At 36.1% G+C, this 26,022-nt stretch overlaps 1 protein-coding gene across 1 annotated transcript in view; it reads left to right on the top strand.

The window, feature by feature from the left end:
* The window catches only part of LOC111156597 (protein tyrosine phosphatase, receptor type D), a 406,803-nt gene that overhangs the window by 278,183 nt on the left and 102,598 nt on the right, over positions 1–26,022 (top strand). The window contains exons 24-26 of the mRNA XM_022517585.1: positions 2,705–2,817; positions 14,565–14,606; positions 15,111–15,208. Coding sequence (XP_022373293.1) covers positions 2,705–2,817; positions 14,565–14,606; positions 15,111–15,208 — 253 coding nt within the window. The remainder of the gene's footprint in view (positions 1–2,704; positions 2,818–14,564; positions 14,607–15,110; positions 15,209–26,022) is intronic.

The following is a 26,022-nucleotide window of genomic DNA, read 5'->3' as shown; positions in this document are numbered from 1 at the left end:
TCATGTTGGGCCTGATTCAAACCACCATACGCCATTTAAGAACTCTAGGGCCGTAAATTCTATTTTTAAAGCTCTTTATCATTATTACCCAAAGATGACCAAACTCTTCATCCTGCAAGCATTTCTTAGAAATCCTTTCTGTTAGAAAACAACCATTTTGGCACATTTATGTTTAAAAATAATGTGGCAAAAGTGTGGGCAGCCAGAATTATCCATGTTGTGATCACCAGAACTAAACTAAGCAAAACAAAATTTAAACGGCTGGTTTTCTGAGATGGCTAGGATTTTTGGAATCTGAGATCTTGGAGGCCGTTGATTTGAACAGATAAAGTGAGGAAGAAGTTAGTTATTAAATGTCAGGGAACACGCCCCCCCACACACACGCTTTATCACAAGAATAAACTGTAATGTTAATCCCATGCTCTGGGTTTTGAGATTCATCTGGGCAACAAGATGTGACGTTCACCTTCCCTGGCACCGGGAAACAGACTAAATTTCTTTAGAGAGTATTCTTTTCTGTCCCTTTGTCTCAATATCACTCAGCCTGTCCTCAGTGAAAAAGGAGATAAGGAATATGTCCCACAATACCTGCAGGAGTGACCTAGTTTCCTTGCCTAGAAATTTCTACATCTTGTTCCATAATCCTGCAAAAATGACAGTGGAGACACTTTGAGATGGGAAAAAATCCAGGTTAGAATCACTAGGTCTGGCACATCAGTAAAGAAATGTATCTGTGCCGACTCTTATGGGGAAAAGCAAGCAAACAAACAAACAAACAAGCATAAGAAGGGCCCCTGGGGTAACCTGAAGCAGGAAGACCAAGCATGTTTATTACAGGGGGACTCTCTGACTGGCAGTTGGTGGCGTTTCATTAGCCCATTGAGATTCTGTATCTTTGGTGGTAAAGTGAATCTCTGTGAGGGAAGTAACCACAGCCTAACACAGGGGCATTTTCTACTCAGAAACTGGTCACCATCTTCTTCTTTCACATGGTCTTCCAAGCCACTCTTTCTCTTTCTTCTCATATCTTTCTTGCCAGCCCTAGCTCTGATTTCCCTTCCCTTCTCCTTTTCCACTCCATACACCTGGAACGGCCAGTACCTTTGCCACGCACCATCAGATTCACTGCTTACCTCGGATTGGTAGTATGGCTTGGCAGTACATTCTGTCCTCAGGCTATACCTGCCACCTTTAGGTAGAAACAGGAAATCCCAAGACAGGTTAATTCAAGCTTGTGAGAGAGGAAGGTGTCTAAGAGGACTCACCCAAGAAAATTCATTCCATCAATGCCGTTTTGCCGAAGGCACTGCACTTGAGCAAATCAAGTGTGCTTTCCCTTTGCATTAATCTTCCCTTCATCCCCTGGTTAGTTTTATTTTATACAGATGAGCAGAGATGGAAAGAAAGGCTATTTAACAGGAGCCCTCTGGCTAACCATGGAACGACCTGGGTGGCACTGAATGAGATCCCATTGCCACAGCAACGCTAATGAGCTGTGCGACAGTCATGTCAGAAAGAGAAGGGAGTGTTCCTCAACACCGCTGTGCCCCTTTCCCCAAAGAAGAATGTCTTTGTTTGGAACAAGAGTGAGATGCTAGGATTATGACTGCAGCCCAGAGACTGCTGGAATCAGTCTTTGAATAATAAATACAGAATAAAGCACTGCTTAAAAAAGGCCTCCATTTCTTCCATTTTAAATCTGGTTTAAACTTAAAGAAAATAGGTAGCACTCTGTGTTTGGGGTTTGAAAAAAATGAATAAGAAATCTTATGGGTGAAAAAAAAAACAACCCTGACCTTTCTTGCATAGACATTTGTTAATATTACATTATCACACTCTAGACAAAGGTATTTAATAAAACTAGTAGTAATTAAAGCAAAGGTGAAATGAATTGTGTAAAGAATTACTTATAACAAGGCACTATTAATGGTTCCTATGCCATGAATAATCATTGGAAGAGTGAGACACAGTAGGTGAAATTAGTTTTTCTCTGATCTTTCTGTGATTGGCTTTCATTAATGGAATATTAATCATAGCTTAACACCATAAACAGTCAACACTATTTTTTTTTTTAATTTGAAAGAGAAAGGGGATGTTGGTCTTGCATCGTGCTAATTCTCTTTCCAGGTGTTAGGCTAACTTGGAATCTTAGAATACACTATATTTGTCTGACTTCTGGGAAAATCCAATTCAGGTCCTCTTTGTAGCCATCAGTCATATAATCTTGGAAAGAGGGAAGAAGGGGTATGGTTTTAGCTCTTCAGCTTGAAGCTCAGTAGTTTCGGAGGTTTTTCTCTATGGTAAACACATTCATGTTATTGGTACTCTATTAGCATTGGCTATTACAGGTACTCTGTCCTTTTTCTCACAAATTGAACCAGTGGATAAAGGAGATTTGCTGAACAAGGACTCAAGCTTATTTCTCCAACACCCCCCACTTAAAGCCAAAAGGCAGAAACAATGAAGAATTTAATTCTAGAGCAGACTTTGAGATCATTCACTTAAATAAAAGTGTTTTTTTTTTTTTTGAGGAAACAGTCTAGGCCAAGAGAGGAAAAGCAACCTGAACAAGGTCACAAAGCAGGACTGTTGAATGGTTTACAACAGGAAGTTGGGAGGGAGAGAGGGTTGCATGACTCTCTGCTTTTTAAATGTTTCTATTGCTTTTTTATTTTATTCTTACATTTTTATTTTCTCCCTATAGGAAGAGGGCAGAGTCTGACTCTAGAAAGAGCAGCATACCCAACAGTAAGGAGGTCCCTTCACACCATCCAACAGACCCAGTAGAACTGAGGCGCCTTAATTTTCAAACACCAGGTAAGAGGCAGGACTCATCTTGTCCATAATACAGTATTTACTGGAAGTTTTTTGGCCACCTGATATTGCTTTGACAGATAAATGTATCACGTTATTTAGAATAATTTTGTTTATCTTGATTTTTAATTGTAATATTATTGAGATTCATTATACATAAGTCTTGAAAGGAAAGAAAGTTAACTGCAAATCTGAGGTGGAGCAGACAAGAGAAAATGTGTAATTCACCTTTAGATTTTGGAAAATCTATAGTCTTGAAAGAATATCTACCATTTTGGGGGTTTAACACCATTTATTATTTTTAATGACACTTATCTGGCAAGAATTCAGTTTCTTATAAAGTGAATGAATGGGTGGATGGATGTTGTATCATTCATTCCATGGGGAAAGAATAGACTTATTTTGTATTTTCCTATTAATTTGCGTCTATGTTTCACTGAAGAAAGGGGGGCGGTGAGAGGGAAAGAAACAAAGTGGGGCAAAAATCAGTTTCTTTTCAAATATTACCTATACTGCATGTAACCGGCCAATTTGGTCTCTTATAGGGAGGCATGTAAAGTGATTTTGAGGATAAGAAAAATATCCTTGTTTCTTAAAGAACATTAAGTGCTTCAACAGAGCAAATCTGTCATTCCTGCTGAGGGGCATTTTGTACAATATTATTAATTCAAGGCTAGCTCTATTTTGCTTTCTTTCAAGTAAATTTTATTTATACCAAATGAATGGTAAATAATAAATGGTAAAGAGATCTAAAAACATAAAACTGAGTGGCACTGCCATAATACCTAAGGATAGTTAAGAAAGTAAAGAGCTGATCTAAGGAGTCTGACTAAAATTTGGTTGTGTTATTGTTTGCCAAATTGTTGGCAAGTGTGTCAAATGGACGCCCTAACTCATAGTAGGATATACTACAAATGTGTTAAACTACGCATTTGCAGTGAATTGCTTTGAATTGAATACAAGGCATTGTATCTGGCTTATTTTCTCCCTTAAATGTATATGTATCATCGTTTAACTAGTAACAATTCAGTTGAAAGGAGCATCTGGCATTTTCCAAGTGGCTATACAAATCATCATCATAAATGTGGGTCGTTTTTAAAGTTCTGCCTCAGAGGAGGTTAGATTTTTTAAAAAATCAGTTTTTTTAAAGCAAAGGTATACCTCAAACAGCATACAAGTAGAAGAAAATGTTCATGTAGCCAAAACTCTCTTGTATGTATTTTTTAAAAGGCTGATAAAAGCAGACTTTGCATATCTGATGATAACTGAACAAATCTACGCAGTCCTTTAAGATCATTGTAGTCTTGTAGATGCTCCCTGTTGAGTCTCTATCTAGCTACCCCATTAAGGCAACTGGATATGAATTGAGTTCTGTAGTAAACCTTCTCAGTTCACTTTCTGAAATAGTAGTATACTGACTTCTTTAGGCTATAGGCAACGTCTTAATAATGGACCCAGGAATTCATGCACTTTTCCATTTGGCAAACAGATGTATAGAGGACCAAAAGCCACGGAAATGATGTGCAATAGGATTTCTTACAAGAGCAGCACGTTGTGGAAATGGAGAAAATGATTGTTACTCAGCACCTTGCTGCTCTGCCCTGCCCCTTCTGGCTTTTATGTGAAGTGTCACCTGTATTAGAAACAATCTTGGTTTTCTAGCAGAGACTGAAGCATAGTAGAAGGTGAATGGAAAGTCAAAGATAGCCCCAGAAGGAAAGGACCAGTAACAGAGCTCCCCCTCATCTATTCCAGCACCAACAGAGTATGCTTATGGGCATAAATAGACAGCAAGAATGGGAACTGTGTAGAAAGGATTATCAGCAGAGTGCTGGCAACTACAAACAAGGGAATAGAAATGACTTTAACCAAGAGACCTCCATCTATAAGTCTCACTTTTATGGGCAATTTTGTAAATATGGTCAAATAAAAAAAAGTTTATAAGGAATCTAATTTTCCCAGTGAATGTAGGAATATTAGATCCATTTATGGAGAGAGCCTGTTAAATTTCACAGAAGTCCATCAAAAGGAGAATGAATGTTACAGTTGAAGGGATAGTGCTTATCCCATCAATAGCTTTACAAAATTGAAATTAGGGGCTAAGGTTATAGAAGGTATAATTTAACTAAGGTTAGACTTTTTGCATCAAATGGGTAATGGAATAAAATGAGCAAAATGAACAAAGAGGGAGACAAGATTTAATAGAGGAAGACAACAGAACAGGAGAAATTGTCGTAAGGTCCTATCATATCTGCTCACTATGGAAACACTATGTTGTGCTAAGTTTTAGCTCAGGTAGCAATCTACTTGAGCTTGATTTGTTGAAACAGTCTATTTGCCCCCCAAGCTCAATAATGTGGCATGCTGTCCTGAAAATTTCACCAGTTGACAAAGAATATAGACTCAGCTATTAACGTGAAATTCATAAAAATGTGACCATTTGCTCAACCGGTACAGATTCTAAGCAGTGGCTATAAATCACCTTAGTTACTTGCCAACAGGATAATAGGTAGGCTTATTGGCCAAATAACCTTTTTGTGCTTTTTCCTCTCCTCTTGTTCACAAATAATCAAGGGCTTTCCTGGATGATACAATAAAATGACCCCTTTAGTAGGTTTTTGCACAGCAAATGATATGACGCTCCTTAATTTTTGTATTTTAAACTCTTTCACTATCTGAAATATACTTATATATATATCATACTTTTGGAAGTAAAATCATTTATCCACAAACATAAAATTTGACAATTCTTATTAATGGTATGCATAAGTTGGGAGTTAACCACCCACTTCTTCACTGCAAACAAATAATTTTTAACGATTAAATAATTTTTAATCAGTCCCTAGCACCTGAACTTGTTCAAAGCAAGTTCACTTCCACTTCCAATGGATCTGTTGAGGAAGATAAAATATCAAACAAAGATTCCATTTGAAATTCAGTGTATTTCAGAAGGTAAAGAAAGCATGTCATTTAGTTTACTAATTCTATAAATTCTTCTTTCATTTAAAAAAAAAAATCTTGGGGGACACCTGGGTAGCTCAGTCGTTAAGTATCTGGCTTTGGCTCAGGTCACAATCCCAGGCTCCCTGTTCAGTTGGAAGCCTGATTCTCCCTTTCCAACTCCCCATTGCTGTCTCTTTCTCTGTCAAATAAATAAATAAAATCTTCAAAAAATTAAAATAAAAAAATTTTAAAAATCTTGGAAATGGAATAACTATTCACTTTTTAAGTATTTATTCTTGTTGAAAAGCCTAACATAAGAAGGCAGACGTTTTTCCCTCAATTCTATCCCATACTCCAAAGGTATTGAAAATACATGCCTAATTCCCTATTAATACAGTATTCTGAAAGTTTAAATTCTTCAAAGAAATATACCCTTCGCTGCAGTACCACAAACATACCTATCATTGGGTCAGGGAAGGAAACATCAGATTCCTGTCCACTGTCTCTCCACTATGGCAGAAAGTAAAGGCAAAGAAATCTGTTGTTTTCAGTAGAGCCATCTTTGCAAGGCTGTGGGATATAGAAAAACATTGCTTTAGCACACTTTCCAATTTTGGATGACAATCTAGTCACTGTGTTCGTGAAATGCTATATTCAAGCATCTGAACAGAGGGAGAGGAAGACCAACATCTTCCTAAGAGCATGTGGTACATCTTTTTGTAGGTGTTTCCCATGAACATGTTTATTAGCTGGAATACAGTCTGTTGGAATTGGCAATATTCAACTAATTTGTTTAGAACTTAAATTACCCAATGTATTAAAAAATATGTAGTTGGCAATAATTAGTCATCATTTATTGATATACTGGGTTGGTAAGAGCTAGTATGAAACAGGCAATTCAAGTACCATTATTTGTATCACCCATGACCTACAAAATTAGAGTCCTAAGTATATAAGAAGGTATCATTTAGCTAAGGTTAGACTTATCACTTCAAATGGAAAATGGAGTAAAATGAGAAAAGGGGAGAGGAGATGTTGTAGAAGAATTTGCTAGAATTATTAATTGCTAATCAAGTCTTACAAGTTTTTAAGCTTTGCAGAGGAAGGGAAAACACTCATTTATTAAAAGATGATTTTAAAATAACTGCTAGTAATCCTCGTACATCTTTATGGACTGCAGTAACTGCATATGCACTAAGATGAGTTGACAGATGAGTTACATGTTAAACCAAAGTGAACTGTGCCCATTGGCCTAGGTTGGGAGGAAAGTTTTGTGTGTGTGTAAAAAAAATGTTTCTAAGTCTTCTTATAACCAATACCTCAAATAATTCTTGTTCCTAATTACAAAAGCAACACATGTTTATTGGGGCAATTGTGTAAAATAGAAAATAAGCTTGTTAATAATTGTTGTACATAGGCTGTGGCTACACAGGTATTCATTATAGTAAATATCTTGTATGTTTGAAAATTTTCATAAATTGGAAAAGATGAAAAAAACACATTTAGAAAAGAGAAATTATTCTTTACCCCCCATCTCTTATTTTTCTTCTATTTGTCTTCTTTTTTTGGAGGGCAAATTTAAAATATAAGTAAAAGATTCCCTATAACTATTCCAAATTTGCCCTTCAGGAATAGCTGTCATATACAGCCCCACGCTTTTTCATATGTATATGAAAAAGACTTTCATATGTATATATAGTTCTTTAGTTGATAAAAATGGATAGCAGACATATAGACAAATGATATACATAAAAATTTCCTTTTTTATTAGCATATAATGTATTATTTGTTTCGGGGATACAGGTCTGCGAATCATCAGTCTTAATTCACAGCACTTACCACAAAAATTTCTTGTTTTAACATTTATTTTTTCAAGGATTTTTATTTATTTATTTGACAGAGACACAGCGAGAGGGGGAACACAAGGAGAGGGAGATGAAGGGGGGGAAGCAGACTTCGTGCCAAGCAGGGAGCCCGATGCCAGGCTCTATCCCAGGGTCCTGGATCATGACCTGAGCCAAACCCAACAACTGAGCCACCCAGGCGCCCCCTGTTTAAACATTTAAATACATAAACACAGACCTTTTTCCAAGTTAGTGTATTAGGTTTTATCTCCTTCTTAGTAGCCAATGGTCTTGACGTTATTCACTTCTACAGATGACACAAAATGTATTGACATTCCATATTAATGGAGGCTATTTTCTGTGATTTACTCTTGCAAATAATACTGCAGTAAGCAATACTGAGCGTACATCTTTTCACATCTTTGTTGCTACCTCCAAATATTAGACACCTGGAAATGCAAGTACAGAGTCCTAGGGAGGCACATTTACCATTTTGATAGAGATTGCCAATTACAGATTTTTTTTGAAATATTGTAAAAAGCCTTTACCGACAGGTGGCTGCCCTCTGAGCCCTGGCCTCTAGCATTGGACAGAAGACTAAAATAAATATAATATCATCAAAAGATGATGATATATAAGAAAACCAAAGAAGCTACTAATATGTGTTCATGTATCAACTGTATCCCAACAAAGCAAATCTAGAATTTCAGCATCTCAGAGAAATAAGCTTTCTTTCAAGGACAAAGGTGTGAGGGAACATGTAGCTAACAGCATCATGTGTAAGCCAGTCACCACCTTTCTTTGTGACTGTGAAATTATTTTTCTCTGCTGCCTTTTGGTTGCCTTGTTTCCATTAAAAGTGTTCTTTTTTTTTTTCTGTGAAATTCTTTCTTCTAATATTTTTACCTCCTTCTCACATCCCTCTCTCTGCACCCCCTCTAAAACAAACAACAAACAAACAAAAAAACAAATAACCCTTCAAACAAAAACAACAAAAAACTGCAGGGTTTGTGCTTTCACCTTTTAAGAAAAGAAATTTAAAAATTGATGATCAGATGTTACAACATAAAAACCTTGTTTTCATTCTGAGGATGACCTTAATATGTTTTGCCCTAAAGCATACATGGATGGTATGTGATTGATGGGCTGTGGAAAGCAGAAACAAACTGGGGAAAAGTTATCATATCAGAAATAGCAGTATCAGCAGCAGAAATGTCTGCACAGCAGCTGAAGGGGCTTTAAAAGCTTTTGAGGCCTCTTTGTTGATCCATCAGTGCTATTAATTGGATCTATGCTAACAAGATCCATATTTATATAGACTTATCTTCATATTTTGTACTCTAAGAAACTTATATATATGACCTTACTTAAGAACACCATATGTGTTCTTTGTATGTTTCAAAAAACCTTGGTTCATTGAATAGAAATAGCAAATTTCTGATATAAAGAAACACAGTTTGTTAAATTCTGCATTCTGAAAAATTCTCCATAAAAACGAGTCTTACTTATGCTATCCAGTGCTTAACTGAAAAAGGGATCTTGGAACATCTTTTCCTTAATGATGATCCTACTCATGGGTTAAGTCAAATTGACGTTATTGTTCCGCCACGTAGCAATTACATCATGTAATCAATATTCTCTTTTGCCTTTAAGTCATTATTCATTTATGAAACAAATTGCAAATATTGAGTATTTATATTTCATTCAGGGTATTCTAAATGGCACATAAATTATTTTAAAATCTGACCAATATTTTATAAACTAAGTTTCTCTCTGTGACTGTTAAATACATTTTTGACAGAGATATACCATTGATTGGATGAACAAATTATTTTCTCCCTGTTCCATGACCACAAATTGTTCTCCAGAATTTTATCATGTTGGTTTTTATTTGTTTGTTTCTTTGGAAAGGAGAACATGAAGAGAGTATTGTTGAATCATCACACATATATGCTAACAGAAAAAAAATCATCTAACAGATGTTCCACCACCCCCCTAAAAAACGATGTTCCCCCACTCTTAGTGACCTCAAAAACTTTACTTAGCAAAATAATTACAAAGTGGTTATTGGCATTAAGTGCAAGATTTTAAAATTGCCAAAATAAAGCAAGTATTTGATAAACATTTCCATATACATGTTTGAAATTACTGTTGATTAGATGACTTAGTAAAATTAAACAGAATATTTTGAAGGCAGAAACATTGTGAATTGGATATTTTTAAAAAATCTGCCAAATAATACTACAGTTTTCAACATTTTGAATTTATACCTTTAGTATACCTTTAGTTCATGTTTTCATGGAAAATCACAAAATGTTGACAAGAGGTGACTGGTAAATACAGGTGTGCATAGGGGCACCTTTTCCCTCTTCCCACCCCTGAAACAGACATACCTTCAAATGAAGCTATTATTGACATATTTTCTCTAACTGAGGATTTTTTTTTTATTATTATTTATTTATTTATTTATTTTTAAATTTTTATTTATTTGACAGATCACAAATAGGCAGAGAGGCAGGCAGAGAGAGGGAGAAGCAGGCTCCCTGCTGAGCAGAGAGCCCGATGAGGGGCTCGATCCTAGGACCCCGAGATCATGACCTGGGCCAAAGGCAGAGGGTTAACCCACTGAGCCACCCAGGCACCCCTGAGGATGGTTTATGATCCCTGTGGCAGGGCATAAGTAGTCCAAACATTTTCAGAGGTCCATATTTATGTATATGGCACCAATCTGCCCGGACGTTAAATCGTACAAGAGACAGTATGGCATAATGAAAAGTATCCTAAATAAGAAGTAACAGGGTCTGGGATCAAATCCCTTAGTTTTAATAAGAGTAATGACCTTGATCAAATCTTCTACCCTTCTGAGCTTCATTTTCCTAATTGACAAAATTAATGTGGAAAAGGAGAGGAAATAAATGAACTTGCAGAGAGTGATCCAGGAGAGATGTATACATTGTTAAGCACCCCCAGACAATATTTGATGTCTAGCCCATTGTCTTGTGGATAATTAATACTTAATTTACACACCAAAGAAACATTTTCCTATTTTAAAACAGAGGCTGCAATTTAGTTAGCCAAATGTGGCCTGTGGAGGTCTTTTCTTTGACTCCCGCTGGGTTTCAACAAAGTTTTAAAGCAACAGTGGAAACTGAGGAAAAGTCACATCATAATCTGGGTTTGCAACTGCTACTAAAAACCTGAAAATTTTTGCCTTGTGACTCTATGGTTCCACCTGGAAGATTTCTGCTAGAGCTGATGAGTTTGGCCCGTTATACACATTCTCCACAGTGTACACCAGCCCTAAACATGACCCTGACCTTGAGACTTAATGTCAGTTTCCATTCATTTCATGTCTATTTTTATTTTTCATATAATAGAGAATATTTTTTTTTTCTTGAGCCTCCTTTAAAAGTAGGGAAATGAAATCCAGCCATAGAAGATGGCTTGCTTCAAGGAAATGAGCATGAGCACCTTTGTTTGTGAAAGTGTTTGCTATGTCCTACCTGGTTGTCTTCAGTCGTTTACCTTACCTAAAGGCCCCCTTCAGCCCCTGGAGACTTTGTGCCTGCTTGAGAAGATTGTCACCACCTTTCCAGAATTAATACAGTAGAAAGATGTCAAAACTACTTAGGATTTTATTTACTAGATTGACTAATGTATAAAGTCATTTAACTCTTCTGGGCTTCAGAGTCCTCTTGTGTAAAACAAAAAGCCTGGGCTAAGTGATCTCTAAGGCACCGCTCAGCTTCAAATGCCATGATGTTAAAGTTTTAATTCTTGTAACGAAGCCTTCATGACATAACCATCATAAATATATACCCTGTTAAAAGTAGCCATCATGATTTTTCCTCCAACCTAAGGCAGATTTCAGTGACTACATCCATCCATTTTTCATCTTGACAGTGTATATTGTGGATATCATGGCTTCAGAATGAAAACACCATTCAGATTCAATGTGTGCCTTTAAAATGCACTGATGTTGTGCATTTGTAGCCTTGAACAATTTGTCATGACCCTGGCAAGTCCTCTTTGCTGTAAGCTGCACTTCAAGTTCTTTGCTACTAATAATAGCTAAAGTACTAAATCTCACTAAATGGAGAATCAGAGCAGATTCAAGGTATTACCAAGAGCAAGCTAACTGCATTCTCATAAAACCTGATACAATTTTTGAATGGAAAACATAAACAAGTGACACACCCCCATCATAATTTCCACTGGACCAAGAGTCATTGCTGGGGAACTTTAAAAATATCAATGCCTGGTTCATATCCCCAGAGGTTCTGACTTAATTGGTCTGGTGTGCAGCCTGGAAAAAAAATAAAATTTAAAGCATCTCAAATGATGCTAATGTAAAAACCCTCATCTAATAAAAATATTGTTTGTAGACTGTAAGCAATAGCCAGGTTACCCAGACAGAAGTTTGAGAATATACTACAGTGACTTTAACTTCATCTTTTTCTTAGTGTCTGCTCTTCTGTTCAGAATCTAACATGCTTGATTATATCATGTAAAATTGTTTCCATGTTGGACAATGGAGAAGTTTGGGGGTAATTATATAATTATTTTTTAGTAACTCCTTGGGGATTATTTTCTGATATGAGCTAGAGTTTCATGTTAAAGTTTCATCCCAGATTTATTAAGTAGCGTAATTTTTATGATGACGTTTGTTTCAAATACTTGACAATAACATCATAGTTTTTTGAGTTAGCTAAAGAAAATGGTATTGAACTTAAATAATTCAAAAAGTTGATCATTAAACTGCATAGATTTTTAGTTTATAGACAGTGAATTCTCCCCACGGGTCAAAAAAAAAAAAAAGGTCCAATAACTTCTAGAACACTTACATGAAAACTGTGCCCAAGAGACTCTTCTCTGTTGTTCCATATGTTATGTTTAGACATCCTGTCTACAGGAGGTAGAAGTGAGAGTTATAAAGGAAGTGACTCCAGAAGTTACCTAGCTCTGCAGTTTTATTTTACAAATAAAAATTTGAGGTTCTTTGTTCCAAGTGATTTGTCCCTATTAGTAGATGGCAAAAGCGGAATTCCCATCCATATTCTAGTCTAGGATTCCTTCTTCTATACAATCAGAATCCCACAAATTTACCTCTTTTTTCCATGAAACATCCATTCTGCCATTTTTACTTGTCCTAGAGTTGTGATGGAACATGATACATATTGATGTGTCTTAAACAATGATACTTGAATGCTGTGCTATCTTTGCATATGATATATACATCCTGATTTAGAAGATAAGAAGTCAGTATAGGTTTACTTGGATTTCTGTATAATTAGTTTCCAAAGTAAATATGTTGATCACATCTTTGGTTGATTATTATGGTCTTCTACTGCTGTTATACTAATACTTTTCCCATCTCCAACTGGCTTTACTTTTTGCAGCTTTGAGCAGTAATTCAGTCCCCTACGCCTCCCTGATTGGCTCTGTGTCCTCCCTCTCTAGCCAAACCACCACTCAGTCCATATATGATAATAACTCTCTCCCACGATTCGCTCGAAAAGGTCTAAACATCTTTGTCTCTTTATTTTCTCTGTTAAAGCACTGTAATGGATGTCTACATCAGTCCATTTCCATTTCCAGATAAGCCTAGAGTCTGTTGTGCTTTTGCATTTCCATTCTTGTCCTTGGGGGTGCCTCATCTGGATAAGATCACTTTAATTAAGATCACTTTAATTGTTACCCACCTACTCCCTCCACAGAATGTAAATTAGTTTGATTCCACCATTTATATGGAAAAGTTCCAGAAGTGGGCTCCAACATTTTGGTCCAAAGACCTAATTATATCTGCAACAAAGAGTTTCTATTTCTAAGCCAACTCATTTTTATGAGATCTTCCATTAATATTATAGTTGACTGGAAGCTATAAACACTAAAACACCACCTATTATAACCTTGTATTAAAATGATTATCTGGAAGAAGTGAAAGAGATTTTTATTTAACTTACCAGAACCATTGATAATTTGACATTTGAGATCATGGAACTTACTGGGTGGCTTTCAATAAGTGGCACAATTTCTAAAATGCCCATAAATAATCACATGTCTTGCTGACTTAATGGTCACTATTCCATAACCTAATACCTTCCAAAGAGTCCCAGGACAGCAGTGTCAACATGGCCTCCAGTTTGAGCTCCTCCCCCATTCTTTTTCCTTTTCAGAGTCTTCCCTGGGGGCATGCTAGTTCAAGTTTTTCTAGCCAGCTGGAATTTTTATCCCTAAGACATGAGTCAGCGATGTTCTTTCATGGTACTCTTTAAAATTTAATAACAGAGAAATAGAATGTACATCACGTGAAAAGTGAGAAAACAGTGGAAAGACACAGGAATCACCAAAATTAGTGGTGGATTATTTTAAACAGAATTTGTGAAACTAATTTATCACTTCAGCTGGCAGACTGAACTAAGATGTGCTGTCCCTGTCACTGCTTTCTTTCTTTTTCCACCCCCTTTCCCTCCCTGTCCTTTCACCCTCTAGTCACTCTCCTGCTTTCATTTCCCATTTGTGGACAAAGATGTTTACACCTGAAGTAGATTGTAGGTTTTACTGGTGGTTGAATAATGGGGACCTGGGGCAAATACCACAAAGTTGTTAGTGTGGCCATTTATAAGTGTCCAGGTGAAGGCCATAACCCCAACCTCTACAATCTGCTACTAGTGGAAACATTTTTGAACCTCAGTTTGGTGTCTGATTTTGTCATTAGTGATTATCGTCTATGAACTGTGGTGCATGTCATTCTTTGTGTCCATGTTTGCATGTGAATGTCAGTCACCTCCAGGTCTGTGAAATATTAAAGCAATCTTAATCAAGTCTCAATGTCTAGTGAATCCTCTAAAAACTTACAACATTTTTATCAGTCCTTTAAAAAAAGTATATCAGACTATCCATTTCATTTTTTTAACAATTTCTTTCTATTTTATTTTCTTTACATCATCATTTCCTTTGCAGGTTCAGATGATTCCGGTTACCCTGGTAACCTTCATTCTTCAAGTTAGTTTTCCTTGATTATGCATAAATCACTTTATGTTTCCTATCAAGCTACTACTCTTTCCCTTTTAGGCCTTTCTCAGTGTCTGTTTTCTTAGTTCACTTTACACCATTTAATTCCACACGATTTCCATTTCACACAGTGCAGGAGAAGGAGTTTGAAATGACGTAACAGTCATTACTCAAAGCAGAAGTTGACATCAAGCCCGACTGTCAGTTTTCTCCGCTAGCTGACTGCATCGATTCATAGCACAATAACGCTTTCTTTTACACTAGGAGTGTTAGTTTGCGGATTATGCTTGGTGACTTTTCATTTGGCTACAAAATTCATCCTTCCAGAGCATGTCCTGCTTTGAGTAACCAAACTATCTGCCTGCTTCCTCACATTAAACATCTTTACTACTCACATATTTCAGGCCATTTCTAACGATAGTATTCTCTGTATTTTGGAAGAGTCACCATCATTTTCATTTGTTTTCAAATGTGTTTCTTCTTTCCTTTTAATAGGTATGGCTAGCCATCCTCCAATTCCTATCTTGGAACTTGCAGATCACATTGAAAGGTTGAAAGCAAATGACAACTTGAAGTTTTCCCAGGAATATGAGGTATTTCAGTGTACTTATCCTTGAAAGTAATTTCAAGAGTTGCCACCCTCTTCTTTTTACTCTATTCTTAAAAACTGACTTCATTCGTGTTTTTTTTTCTTTTAAATATGACACTGAATCAGATAGAAAAGTTGATAGTAAATAGGCAATTGAAAAGTGTCTACATAATCAATATAGTACTTGTAGTTTTAAGACGTGTTGAGTATTTTATATTCAGTCTTACTTAATGAGGTTGATTTTCTTTTCTGGTTTTAAGTCCATAGGATATATTGACTTGATAAGCTTTTTTGTATACCAGATGGGTGCTAAATATTGAATGAATTAATTCATGGCCAGAAGCCTCCCTGAAAAAGAGAGATGACAGGGAATACGTCGATTTCTCTGTATAGTTTTCCTTGACCTGAAAACCCTTTAATAATGTACACACATGTATATGCATTATTTTACCCTTCAGTCTTAAAATAATGCTAGAATTAATATTAAGATCATAATATGTTCCTGGAAAGTTGCCTATTTAGTATCTTAAAATATAGTATACTTACATAATATCTTAAAATTCCAGAATCCTTATAAGTTCTGTGTGAGTTATTGATGAAAGTAAATGAAAAGTCTTCATATATTTGTGTGTATTTGGATATTGTGGTATTTATCAAGCAGAAAGTTTTTAAACTGGATATTTCTGGCATTGCTCAATAACAGGAACTCATACTGAGACCAGCTCATGAAGTGATAACTGAGCCACCATTATTCTTTTTGTTCAAATTTGACTTAGTACAAGATAAAAAAGTACCAAAAAAAGTCTTGTTGTTGTGCCAAACAACAAAAGATTGTTGGGTACCTGAGCAGTCCAAATACTGCCATAATGAGTTTCTATTGATTTGCTTAATGGGAAAGTCTTAAAACACATCCTTGTTACCCCTCTTGGTTTCTGTTGTATCAGCTTTTTTTTTTCAAGGTTTTATTTAAATTCTCGTTAGTTAACATACAGTCTATTAGTAGTTTCTGGTGTAAAATTTAGTGATTCACCACTTGTATACAACACCCAGTGCTCATCGCCACAAGTGCCTGTTATACCAATTTTAAATGTGGCTTTTGAACTAGGTGATTTCTTAGTTCCTACCACTTCTAATATTCTTAAAGGATTCTTTTTTTAAAGATTATTTATTTATTTCAGAGATAGAGAGAGAAAGATATTATGTGTGTTCAACTGTGCACACTAATGGGGGGAGGGACAGAGGGAGAGAATCTTCAAGTAGACTCCCTGCTGAACATAGAGCCCATTGCAGGACTCCATCTCAGAACCCATGAGATCATGGCCTGAGCCAAACCAAGAGTTGGATGCTCAATTAACTGAGGCATCCAGGTGCCCTGAGTTCTAACATTCTCCCCTTTCAGAGAGAACCTCTAAGAGGATCCCCATCCTCAAGTGGCTAGATGGGTATCAAGTATGTGAAGAAGATCCATGTAAGAAAATCTGAAGCAGTGGGGCCTGTGGCAATCTGGATATTTGCATGGACTTTCTGAAGTCTTCAAATTGTCAGTTTTTCATTATTTTAAATTATTGTGCTAAGCAAAACATATTTGTAGCCCCATAGACCTCTACCCTTAATATCCAGATAGCCTTTTTATTCTGTTTGAATATCCAGCATCTTTGTCAACTATTCAATAGAACACAAAGGGACTATATTTTTCTGATTTGCCAAGATATCTATCTATCTATCTATCTATCTATCTATCTATATTAATTCTGTTCCCAGAATTCATAAGAATACTGGTAATTTTAGGAAACTCACATTGGGTTGTGAATTGTGTTATTTTCTCAAATTGTCTGCTTCTTATTCCTTCCCTGTTCTTCTTGGTCATAATGGCTATTTTTAGATTATGTAGTTTTTTAAAAACGGTTTCTGCAGGTTCTAGTTTAGGGCTTGAGGCTGCAAATTGAGTTTAAAAAAGAAAATAACCAAATCAGATGATATGTGCTACCTGAGACAACATAAAGAAACATTTAGAAATCTTTTACCTTTTCAACCTTCTCTTTATTGTTATCAGGGCTCTTCTTATTCTCTTGCTATGTGCTATTTTCTTCATGGCCCCACTTTAATACTTGATTTGAGATTTTGGGTGATATAATGGGTTACAAAAAATTAAAAATTGATAGCTAAACCTAAAAGTAATTCACGCTCTATCAATATAACTTTAAACCACAGACAATATTTGCATCATTCATGAAATCTGTTATATACATTAACTACAGTAACCAGCTTCCTTTTAAAATGGAATTTCTCTAGAAATACCACACATAAAGATACTGTAATGGTACTCATTTAGCCTTTAAGTCAGAAGTGCTCCTTAAAAGTAGTTATGAACTGCATGCTGTCAATGTTCCCATTAAAAACTCCCCCAGTAGCCCTTGACATGATAGCCCACACTGACTTTCACCATTTATCATGACGATGGTCTGTGATTAAAGCTCCCTGGGCATGAATTGACTCTACTGTGCCTTAACAGCCATGAAGGAGATATTTAAGTGTTTTATTCATTTGTGATAATAAGATAAAGACCTCTATGTAATATTTTAGGCCACAGAGCAACACTTCCAAAAAAATTTTTATTTTACTTGTTATCTTTCATATAAATATGAATAGATTTTTTAAACTAGTTTTTAGTGAAGAAAATGGAAGAAAGACAAGGCACATTATCTTCAAACATCTAATTATTTTGGCATAATCACTGTGAATTAATGATTACTCGACCTCTCAAGAGGCATGACACTAAATTTTTTACTCTAAGACTGAAACAGAGGTTAGAGTCATGGAGGCTGTTTACATTGATTCTGAGGTCAGAATAGGAGTAAATAGATTAAGATTACCAGCATTATTAGATCATGTGAGAACTTCCTTTATTGTAAAGGAAATTGGGCTCAGACATTGAATTTAATGACACCTGGGAGAAAGAACTTGAGAAATTAGTAGCAAGAACACTCCATCTTGGAAATATTTATAAACACTTCCGGTTTCCATTTTCTGATATGTGACTATAAAGTTTCACTAGAATTTAAGTAGCCAGAATTTGAGGATGCGATCTAGAATGCGGGGAGTAAAATTTTCCCGAAAGTTGGTATCTGTCAAAGCCATTGCATTAGCTGTTGAATCTTTGAACTGTTTCAGAATAGTATATATGGGTCTCACCAAACAAAGACTTAGCTAATGACTGTGAATCTTTTGGAAGTGTAATTAAAATTCAGATTTCTGGTCCTAACACCAGGTATGCTGGTGCAGTAAGTCAGCCATGATAACCAGGAATGTCTGTTTTATTTATTTTTCCCCTTTCATTGAGATGTAATTGACATATAACATTTTACTAGTTTGGGGTATACAACATAATGATTTGATATATATGTATATGTGTGTGTGTGTGTGTGTGTGTGTGTAATACACAATGAATACTGCAATTAGTTAACATCTATCACCTTATATAATTACAAATTTTTCTTATGGGAACTTTTAAGATCTATCTTCTTAGCAACTTTCAAATATAAAATATTATTTACTCTAGTCATCTTGTTATACAATATGTCCCCAGGACTTATTTATTTTATAATTGGAAGTTTGTACCTTTTAACCACCCTTAACCCTTTTGCCCTATCTCCCCACTCCACCCCAACCTCTGGCAGCTACCAATCTGTTCTCTATTTCTGAGTTTGTTTTTTTAAGATTCCATGTATAAGTGAGATCATACTTATCTTCCTCTGTGCTTATCTTTCTCTGTCTGACTTATTTCATTTGGTATATTGCCTTCAGGATCCATCCATGTTGTCACAAATGACAGAATTTCCTTCTTTTTTATGAATGAAATATATATATGTGTATATATATATATACACATATATATATAAGAAAATGTTATATATATATATAACATTTTATTGATCTATTAGTCCATCAATGGACACTCAAACTGTCCCCATGTCTTGGCTATTGTAAATAATGCCACAGTGGATATGAGGATACAGATAGCTCTTCTTCAACTTACATTCCCACTGACAGTGCACAAGGGCTCTCTTTTCTCCACATCCTTGCCAATATTTATTTCTTGTCTTTTTGATGCCAGTCATTCTCAAAGGTGAGAGGGGATACTTCATTGTACTTTGATTTGCAATTCCCTGGTAATTAGTGATGTTGAGCACATTTTCATGTATCTGTTGACAATGTGTATGTCTTCTATGGAAAAATGTGCGTTCAGATCCTCTGCCTATTTTTTAATTGGCTTGGATTTTTTTTTTTAATTTTGTTTTTGTTTTTGCTATTGGGTGATATGAGTTCTTTGTACATTTGAAGTAGTGACTCCTTGTTAGATATATAATTTTTGAATATTTTCTCCTAGGTAATGTCCATTTTAAAAGAGCAGTTTAGGTGACTTTGATGCAGGTGCTCTGAAGACTTTAATTTAAGAAACATCATTGGTTTAGGGTAATATATGACAGAGCATCATCCTCCAGTTTTCATTTCAGGAACCCCTGAAATAGCAAATAAACCGATGTTTAAGATTCATTTGACATGCATCAGAGTCAATATTAACATTATCAATACCGTATACATAAATCCTATTTTATTAGACTGACCATAAGTAACAAGCTCCAACAGATTGTGTAAGGGGGAAAAAGAGGAGTTTGCTTTATTTATTATAAATTATCTTTTACAGATTTATTTATTATAAATTATCTATGATAGAGCCAAAGGCTAACAATATAGATATGCTTCAAGAACTGTTGTCTGGATTTCCTGACATCCTCTTTAAAGTTTTCATCCTTGTGTTTTTATCGGGACTGACCTCATTTTTCCCCTTGTGAGGCCAACTTCTTTTGTCTCTCCCATCCACATATAGAAAATATGACCTCTGATCATGTTTCCATTAACAAAGCATGCTCCTGAAGAAAGACACCTTTTTTTTTTTTTTCCAGTCAAGTTCCAAATGCCAGAGAACAAACTCTGAACTCCAGTTAAATCATTTTGTTATGGAAACACATATGAGGACATAGCTACTAACAGTCCACCCATATACAAATTTCTCCTTCCTTGGATTAGAAAGAGGGAAGTTATTATGGAAAGGGGCTTGTGAGCGGGAAGGAAGAACCAATAATTATCAACCAAAGTGTTACAAAAAAGCACTATGCTAAGTTATGGGAGGAATACAGAAGTTATAAGAAACCTTTACTTCCGAGAAGTCTAGCAGGCAAAATCAAATATATACATGCAAAAGTAATAAAAAGAACACCAAGTTGCTAATCTCAAATACTACTGGAATGAAATGGAATGCTGTTGGGATTTAACAAAGATCAGAGTGAGATGAGGAACTGGGAACAGCATTGAAGAAAAGGTAGTTTTGGTAGTGGAACTAGGAAGAAAAAGACTGAGTGAGTACCATTTTGTGGAGGGAAGGATCAAAGGTACATTTAAAGATGCTCTGTAGTTTTATGTTCAAAGTATGGACTACAGAACAGCAGCATTCACATCACTGGGAGCTTGTAGAAATGCAGAACTTTAGGCACTAGCCCAAACCTACTGAGACAGAATCTGCATTTTAACAAGACACCCTAGTGTATGTAGAGTCAGGGGAAGCACTAAGGATACTTGCTATGATGGAGCAAATAGTTTCTTGTGGAGAGTAGGGCGAAATGAAGTCAGGAAAGTAAAGTGGGCCAAGAATTATAATGAGCTTTCGTTGCCAGACTTACCATTGGCAAGCATGGGTGGATTAATGGTGGAAAGAATATGAATGTGGGCTTTGGACTCAGATAAATTTGTATTCTGATTTGAATACTTGGTATGCCTGTAGCTTTGCACAATAATATAACCCTATCAGTTTCTCATCTGTAAAATCTGTTGCTATGAGAATTAGGGAATATGTGTGTATATATGTGTGAATTTCAGGACACACATGAAGTGTGTGTGTGTGTGTGTGTGTGTGTGTGTGTGTGTGTAAAAGAAGGGGGTCAATAATGACAGCTGAAAAGTTGCACTATTTTTACATAGCTGATGAAAGATTTTGTAGAGAGGTAATTTTATGCATTTATTAATAAATTGTGTTAAGTATGCTCCCTCATTGAACAGACATGTCAATGAAAAATTATAATAAAATATAATCAGTCCTATGCCAAAAGTGTTTCACAGTATGATGAGAAAACAGAGCACACTTGCATGGCGGTTTATTGGAAAATTAATCTTACAGCAATGTATATAATGGAAATAAAGGAGAAACTGGAGACAGGAAGAACAACTAGGGGGGTGTAAATCGATTCTTACATGTTCAAATTACTTAAACATGCAAATAACATTGTTAGAATTCTCACTTCTGCACATGGGTGCCACAATCCTTTGTATTGTGAGAAGCTAATGACTTGGAAACAGCTTTATCTCTTGGTTATATAGATAAGTCCCTTCTTTTCTACAGCATTGGTTCACTGTTGACTGGTTGTATTTGCTCCACCCCCATTGGTCAAGACCCCTACACAGAGGCAACCCAGTGGTCACTAGCAAGAAAAGTTATAATGTCAGAGATGTGAAACCATCTCCCAATTTGGTCTTCAAGTTGCAGTTCCCCATAGAAATAATGCCCAATATCAATACTTCAGGTATGATGTACTGTAGGTACTTTATACATTTTATACCTGAATTGAGACAATAACCTCCTTTTAAATATAGTCACAACTTCACACTTCCTTCCAAATTCCTAACAGCTGACTTACAAATAGACATAGTTACCCAACATCTAATTTAAAATTAATCATCACTACCTCTTTGAGTAGTGTTGTCTTAAACACACACACTAAAGCTAGTCTGAAGAGCAGTCTTTTTGTTGGATCAGCGCAGAATGAGAAACTGTGATTCTCGAAGGCCGACCTTTGACCTATTTTGTTCTCACCACAAAAACCCAGTCCCAGCGTCCTTGCTGCCATCTATGGATGTGTATTATCTTTATCTCAGCGCTCAAGTGTCCTCCACCGTTTAGCATCCAGATGGGCTGAGATTGTCTTCCTGTGCTCATGGCAACACTCTCGCATCTCCTGTCTGCACAGATGATAATGAGCCTTTTATCTGAAGCATTCCAGATAGCGGTGTCCTGTCCTTCTGGTTTAATAACAGCATGTATGTGCACCTTTGTCTAGAAGGCTAAAATCTTCACAACACTCTAGTGAGACAGGTAACAGAAAAAGATACATTCTTTCCTTCATGAGTAATGAAGTATATCAAGACGGTGCAAAGAACATATATATTTAGACACATTAAAAAATGTTGCTTGTGTCATCTTTTTAAGTGCTGAGAGCTGAAATAGACCACAGAGACCATGTGGTTGAAACTTTCCATCTCAGAAGTAAAGAAAAAGAGTTGAGAAGGGAGTGACTTGCTCAAGGTCATACATGTGCCTGGAATAGGTCTGAGCCAGGCCACAAACTTCCTTCTTATTGTTAAAAGGATACTGTACCTTAACCCACCTGCTCTAAAGACCTAAATATTTTACTGTTTGTTTCTTACTGTGGCCTGATTTACAGGGTCCAGAAGCCTAAGTCTTCAACTAGATCAATATTTATACTGAAAATTTCTATGAAAATGTCATGGGTACTAGCTTATACTCCATGCCTATTCCTGGGAAAACCCAGAGGTTTTCCTGACATGCTTCCTTATGGCATTTCTTTTCTCCATAGACCATTTCTTCATTCCCAGAGGTAAATATTATATTTCTTTATAGAAGGACAAAATTGTCATCAAAAGAGTAACCACAGAAGAGAATATTCTATTTTCCCTAGAAATAGGCTTTTGGTATATTTGACCGTGTGTTCCAGAGTGAGGCCTAAATGTAGGGCTAAAGCCTTCATTACTAAATGTTTCATAAACCTCCAAGCATTCATAATGCAAAACCACTTGTCATTTCTGTTTTTAATTAGTTTATAATTTATGTGTAAACTCATGAGGATGGACATGCATTAGAGCATTACACAGATAAAAATAAAAAAACTAGACACACACACACAGAGAGACTTTTTCCCAGCTTTGAAAGCACTGCAACTTTCTAAAGTAAGAAAGTAGTATGACAGAGATCTGTTTTCATTTCTTATGTAAAGTTGAACAGTAGAATAGACCAGGGAAAAGCCTTCATTTTTAAACATTAGTGACACATGAGTCACATGAGATAATTTTTTTTTAATTTTGAGCAAATTATGGTAGTTTGTATAATGGAATGAGAAAAAAAAAGACTTCATAAAATAAAAAGTAGTAACACGTTTTTTATACTGGGACGGATGAACCAACTGCCTTCATGGGAATGAAAGGATAAGTTTATAATTCCAAGGTAGAATCTCCTGGTATTCTAAGACAGGGAGCTTGGGTGAGAAAGGTGCTACCCATTCCCTTAAGTACATTTTCCATATTGGGTCCAAACCCCTCGACTGCCATTCAGGGCCCTCTGCTCATTGAGCTAATGATGGGAATAGTGTGGCACAGTGGCTAAGGGTACAGGTGCTGGCATCAGTCTGCCTACGGTTGGACCCTGGATCAAGCTATGTGACCTTATAATTGAACCTCTCTATTTTACTTTTTTCATCTCTGCAAAGGAAGTAATCATAGTACTTACCTCCTATGTAATTAAAAATAAATTGATATGCGTGAAATACTTAGCAGAGTCCCTGATACAAGTGCTTACTCGTCTTAGTAGCTGTTTCATCAAATACATACCATCACTTTTAAGATGCACATCAATTTCAGAGATGTTAAAATGTGGGAAAAAAAAAAAATCCTGTATTAGGACTCAGTGAAACCGTGGACTCTTCCCATCCCTCGCATTGGTCAAATCCATAGGAATTGGTTTATTTCGGTAAAATAAACAATACTAAGAGAAGAAAAAAAAAAAGAAAGAAAGAAAACTTGTTAATTTATTGCAGTGTAGTTAGCACTTACTATGTTGCCTTTTCTTTTATTCAGATCATCCCCTGTGTTAGAATATAAGCTTCTCCTGGTCAGGCGTTTATGCTTTCTCGGCATGCTGCCAGCCACACAGTGGCAAGCCCACCGCTGGTCATGCAGCAGATTATTAAACAAAATGTGTGTCTGGATCGATTTCTCACTAAATTTACAGTTCACAGATACTTTTGTTGTGATCACAATTGCTAGTACCAGCAACAGGAGCAAAAAGAACAAAGAATGTCTTTCTCTAAAAAGAGCTGCTTTTCTCAGTTGACATCCCAGCTGATGTATCAGCAGTGAAGCCTTATTTCAGAACTTTTCTCTCAGAAAATAGACTGTTATTCTCTCTAGACAGTACAGAAGTGAATACATTTTAATACAGACCCCCTCAGATTTAACACAAAACTACCTACTGATTAAACTCCCACTACAGTTTTTTATAGTAAAGATAGGCCTGCCAGTTGCCAATCTAAGAAGACGGGTTTTTTTGGTTTTGCGTGTTTGTTTTTGTTTTTTGGTTCATAGCTAGGAACCAGCTTCACCAAGTAAGATACAAAAGTACACAGTCCCTTCTCAGCTGGCTACCATTCTGCATCTTGTAAGCAAATCTAGTAGGACACAAAGAAACAGCAGTCCACCTTAGAAGAAACACATCCCAAACCAGGGTGTGCCTATGTGTTTAGTCTTTTATTCTCTTTGAAATTCTGTACTTATTAGAACTTAAATTGCAACCAAACCAAATTTTCAAGTTTCAAAGCTAATTTTTATTTGAACTTTTGAAATATTCTTGTGCTCAATTTTTTTTTTTTAATTTCAAACATTTTCCTTACCAATATTAAATTCCCTATTTTTCATACTTGGACCTTTAATGTTTTGTTTTTCTTTTTTTTTTTCCCTTCTGGGAGTCATGCTCATCTAGAGGGAAAGTCCTACAACTCCAGTTTTGTTTCTCAATCACTATTCGCACACAAGTTCACCATAACTAATTGGCCCTTGACCATCACTGGACATTGTCCAAATCGTCTTTCCACCTGCTCCCATGTGGAGCTCAAAGCTCTCAGGAAACAATTAATCCTGAAGTATTTCTAGTGCCAAAACAAGCTTTCAACTTCAAAGAAACTGTAGCAAGAACTAAAAAAGAGGCTTTTTTTTTCTGTTTTATTTTGATTTTAAAATGGAGTTGCAGTTTTAGGGCGAGAGTGGTGTGTTCATGTAGAGAGAAACAGTATCAGATGCTGGGGAGAGCCTTGGAAGTCAAGGAAAATAAGGCTCATATTTAGACTCTGCCAGTTAGTCACTGTGCTGCTCTACTCTGAACAAGTGACTTCACCTCTTGTGCACTGATTCTCTCTTACTTAAGATGAGGATATTAACCTACTCATAAGGTTGTTATGACAATGACTATATGTCAGGTGCCTTGCTTCTTTGTCTCTCTGTACAAAGCAGACTCATAGGAAACAGTAGTGGCCCTCAGTACTGTGAACTTTAAACTCAAGACCTACCTGTTAGTCATTTAATAACACTGCATTTTTTCCCAAGTTGTTTTATTTGTATAAGAGTCCCTTCTTCTTTTCCCAAAAATGGGCTCTATGAAAGCAATTAGAAGGTGAGCAGTGATGAAATTGGATGGTGGTTATGATATTTGCATGTTCTTTTCATATTTTGTATGTAATGGAATTTTTGGAAATTAAATCCACATGAAGTACCTAGAAAAGCTCATTTTCACTGAGGAGTAGAACCTGCCTTGGGTCTCTGCTGTGAATCCAAATGCCCCTAGACAAGCTATTTAACTCCCCCAATCTCAGTTTCCTTATTTATAAGAGAAGCGGTTGGAATGCCTTCATTTGTTTGATAAAC

The sequence above is a fragment of the Enhydra lutris genome, unplaced genomic scaffold (assembly GCF_002288905.1).
Source record: "Enhydra lutris kenyoni isolate GAN:26980312 unplaced genomic scaffold, ASM228890v2 scaffoldscaffold47, whole genome shotgun sequence".
In the NCBI taxonomy this organism is placed as follows: Eukaryota; Metazoa; Chordata; class Mammalia; order Carnivora; family Mustelidae; genus Enhydra; species Enhydra lutris.
The sequence above is the reverse complement of the archived record's forward strand: the minus strand, read 5'-3'. Positions and strand labels throughout refer to the sequence as shown.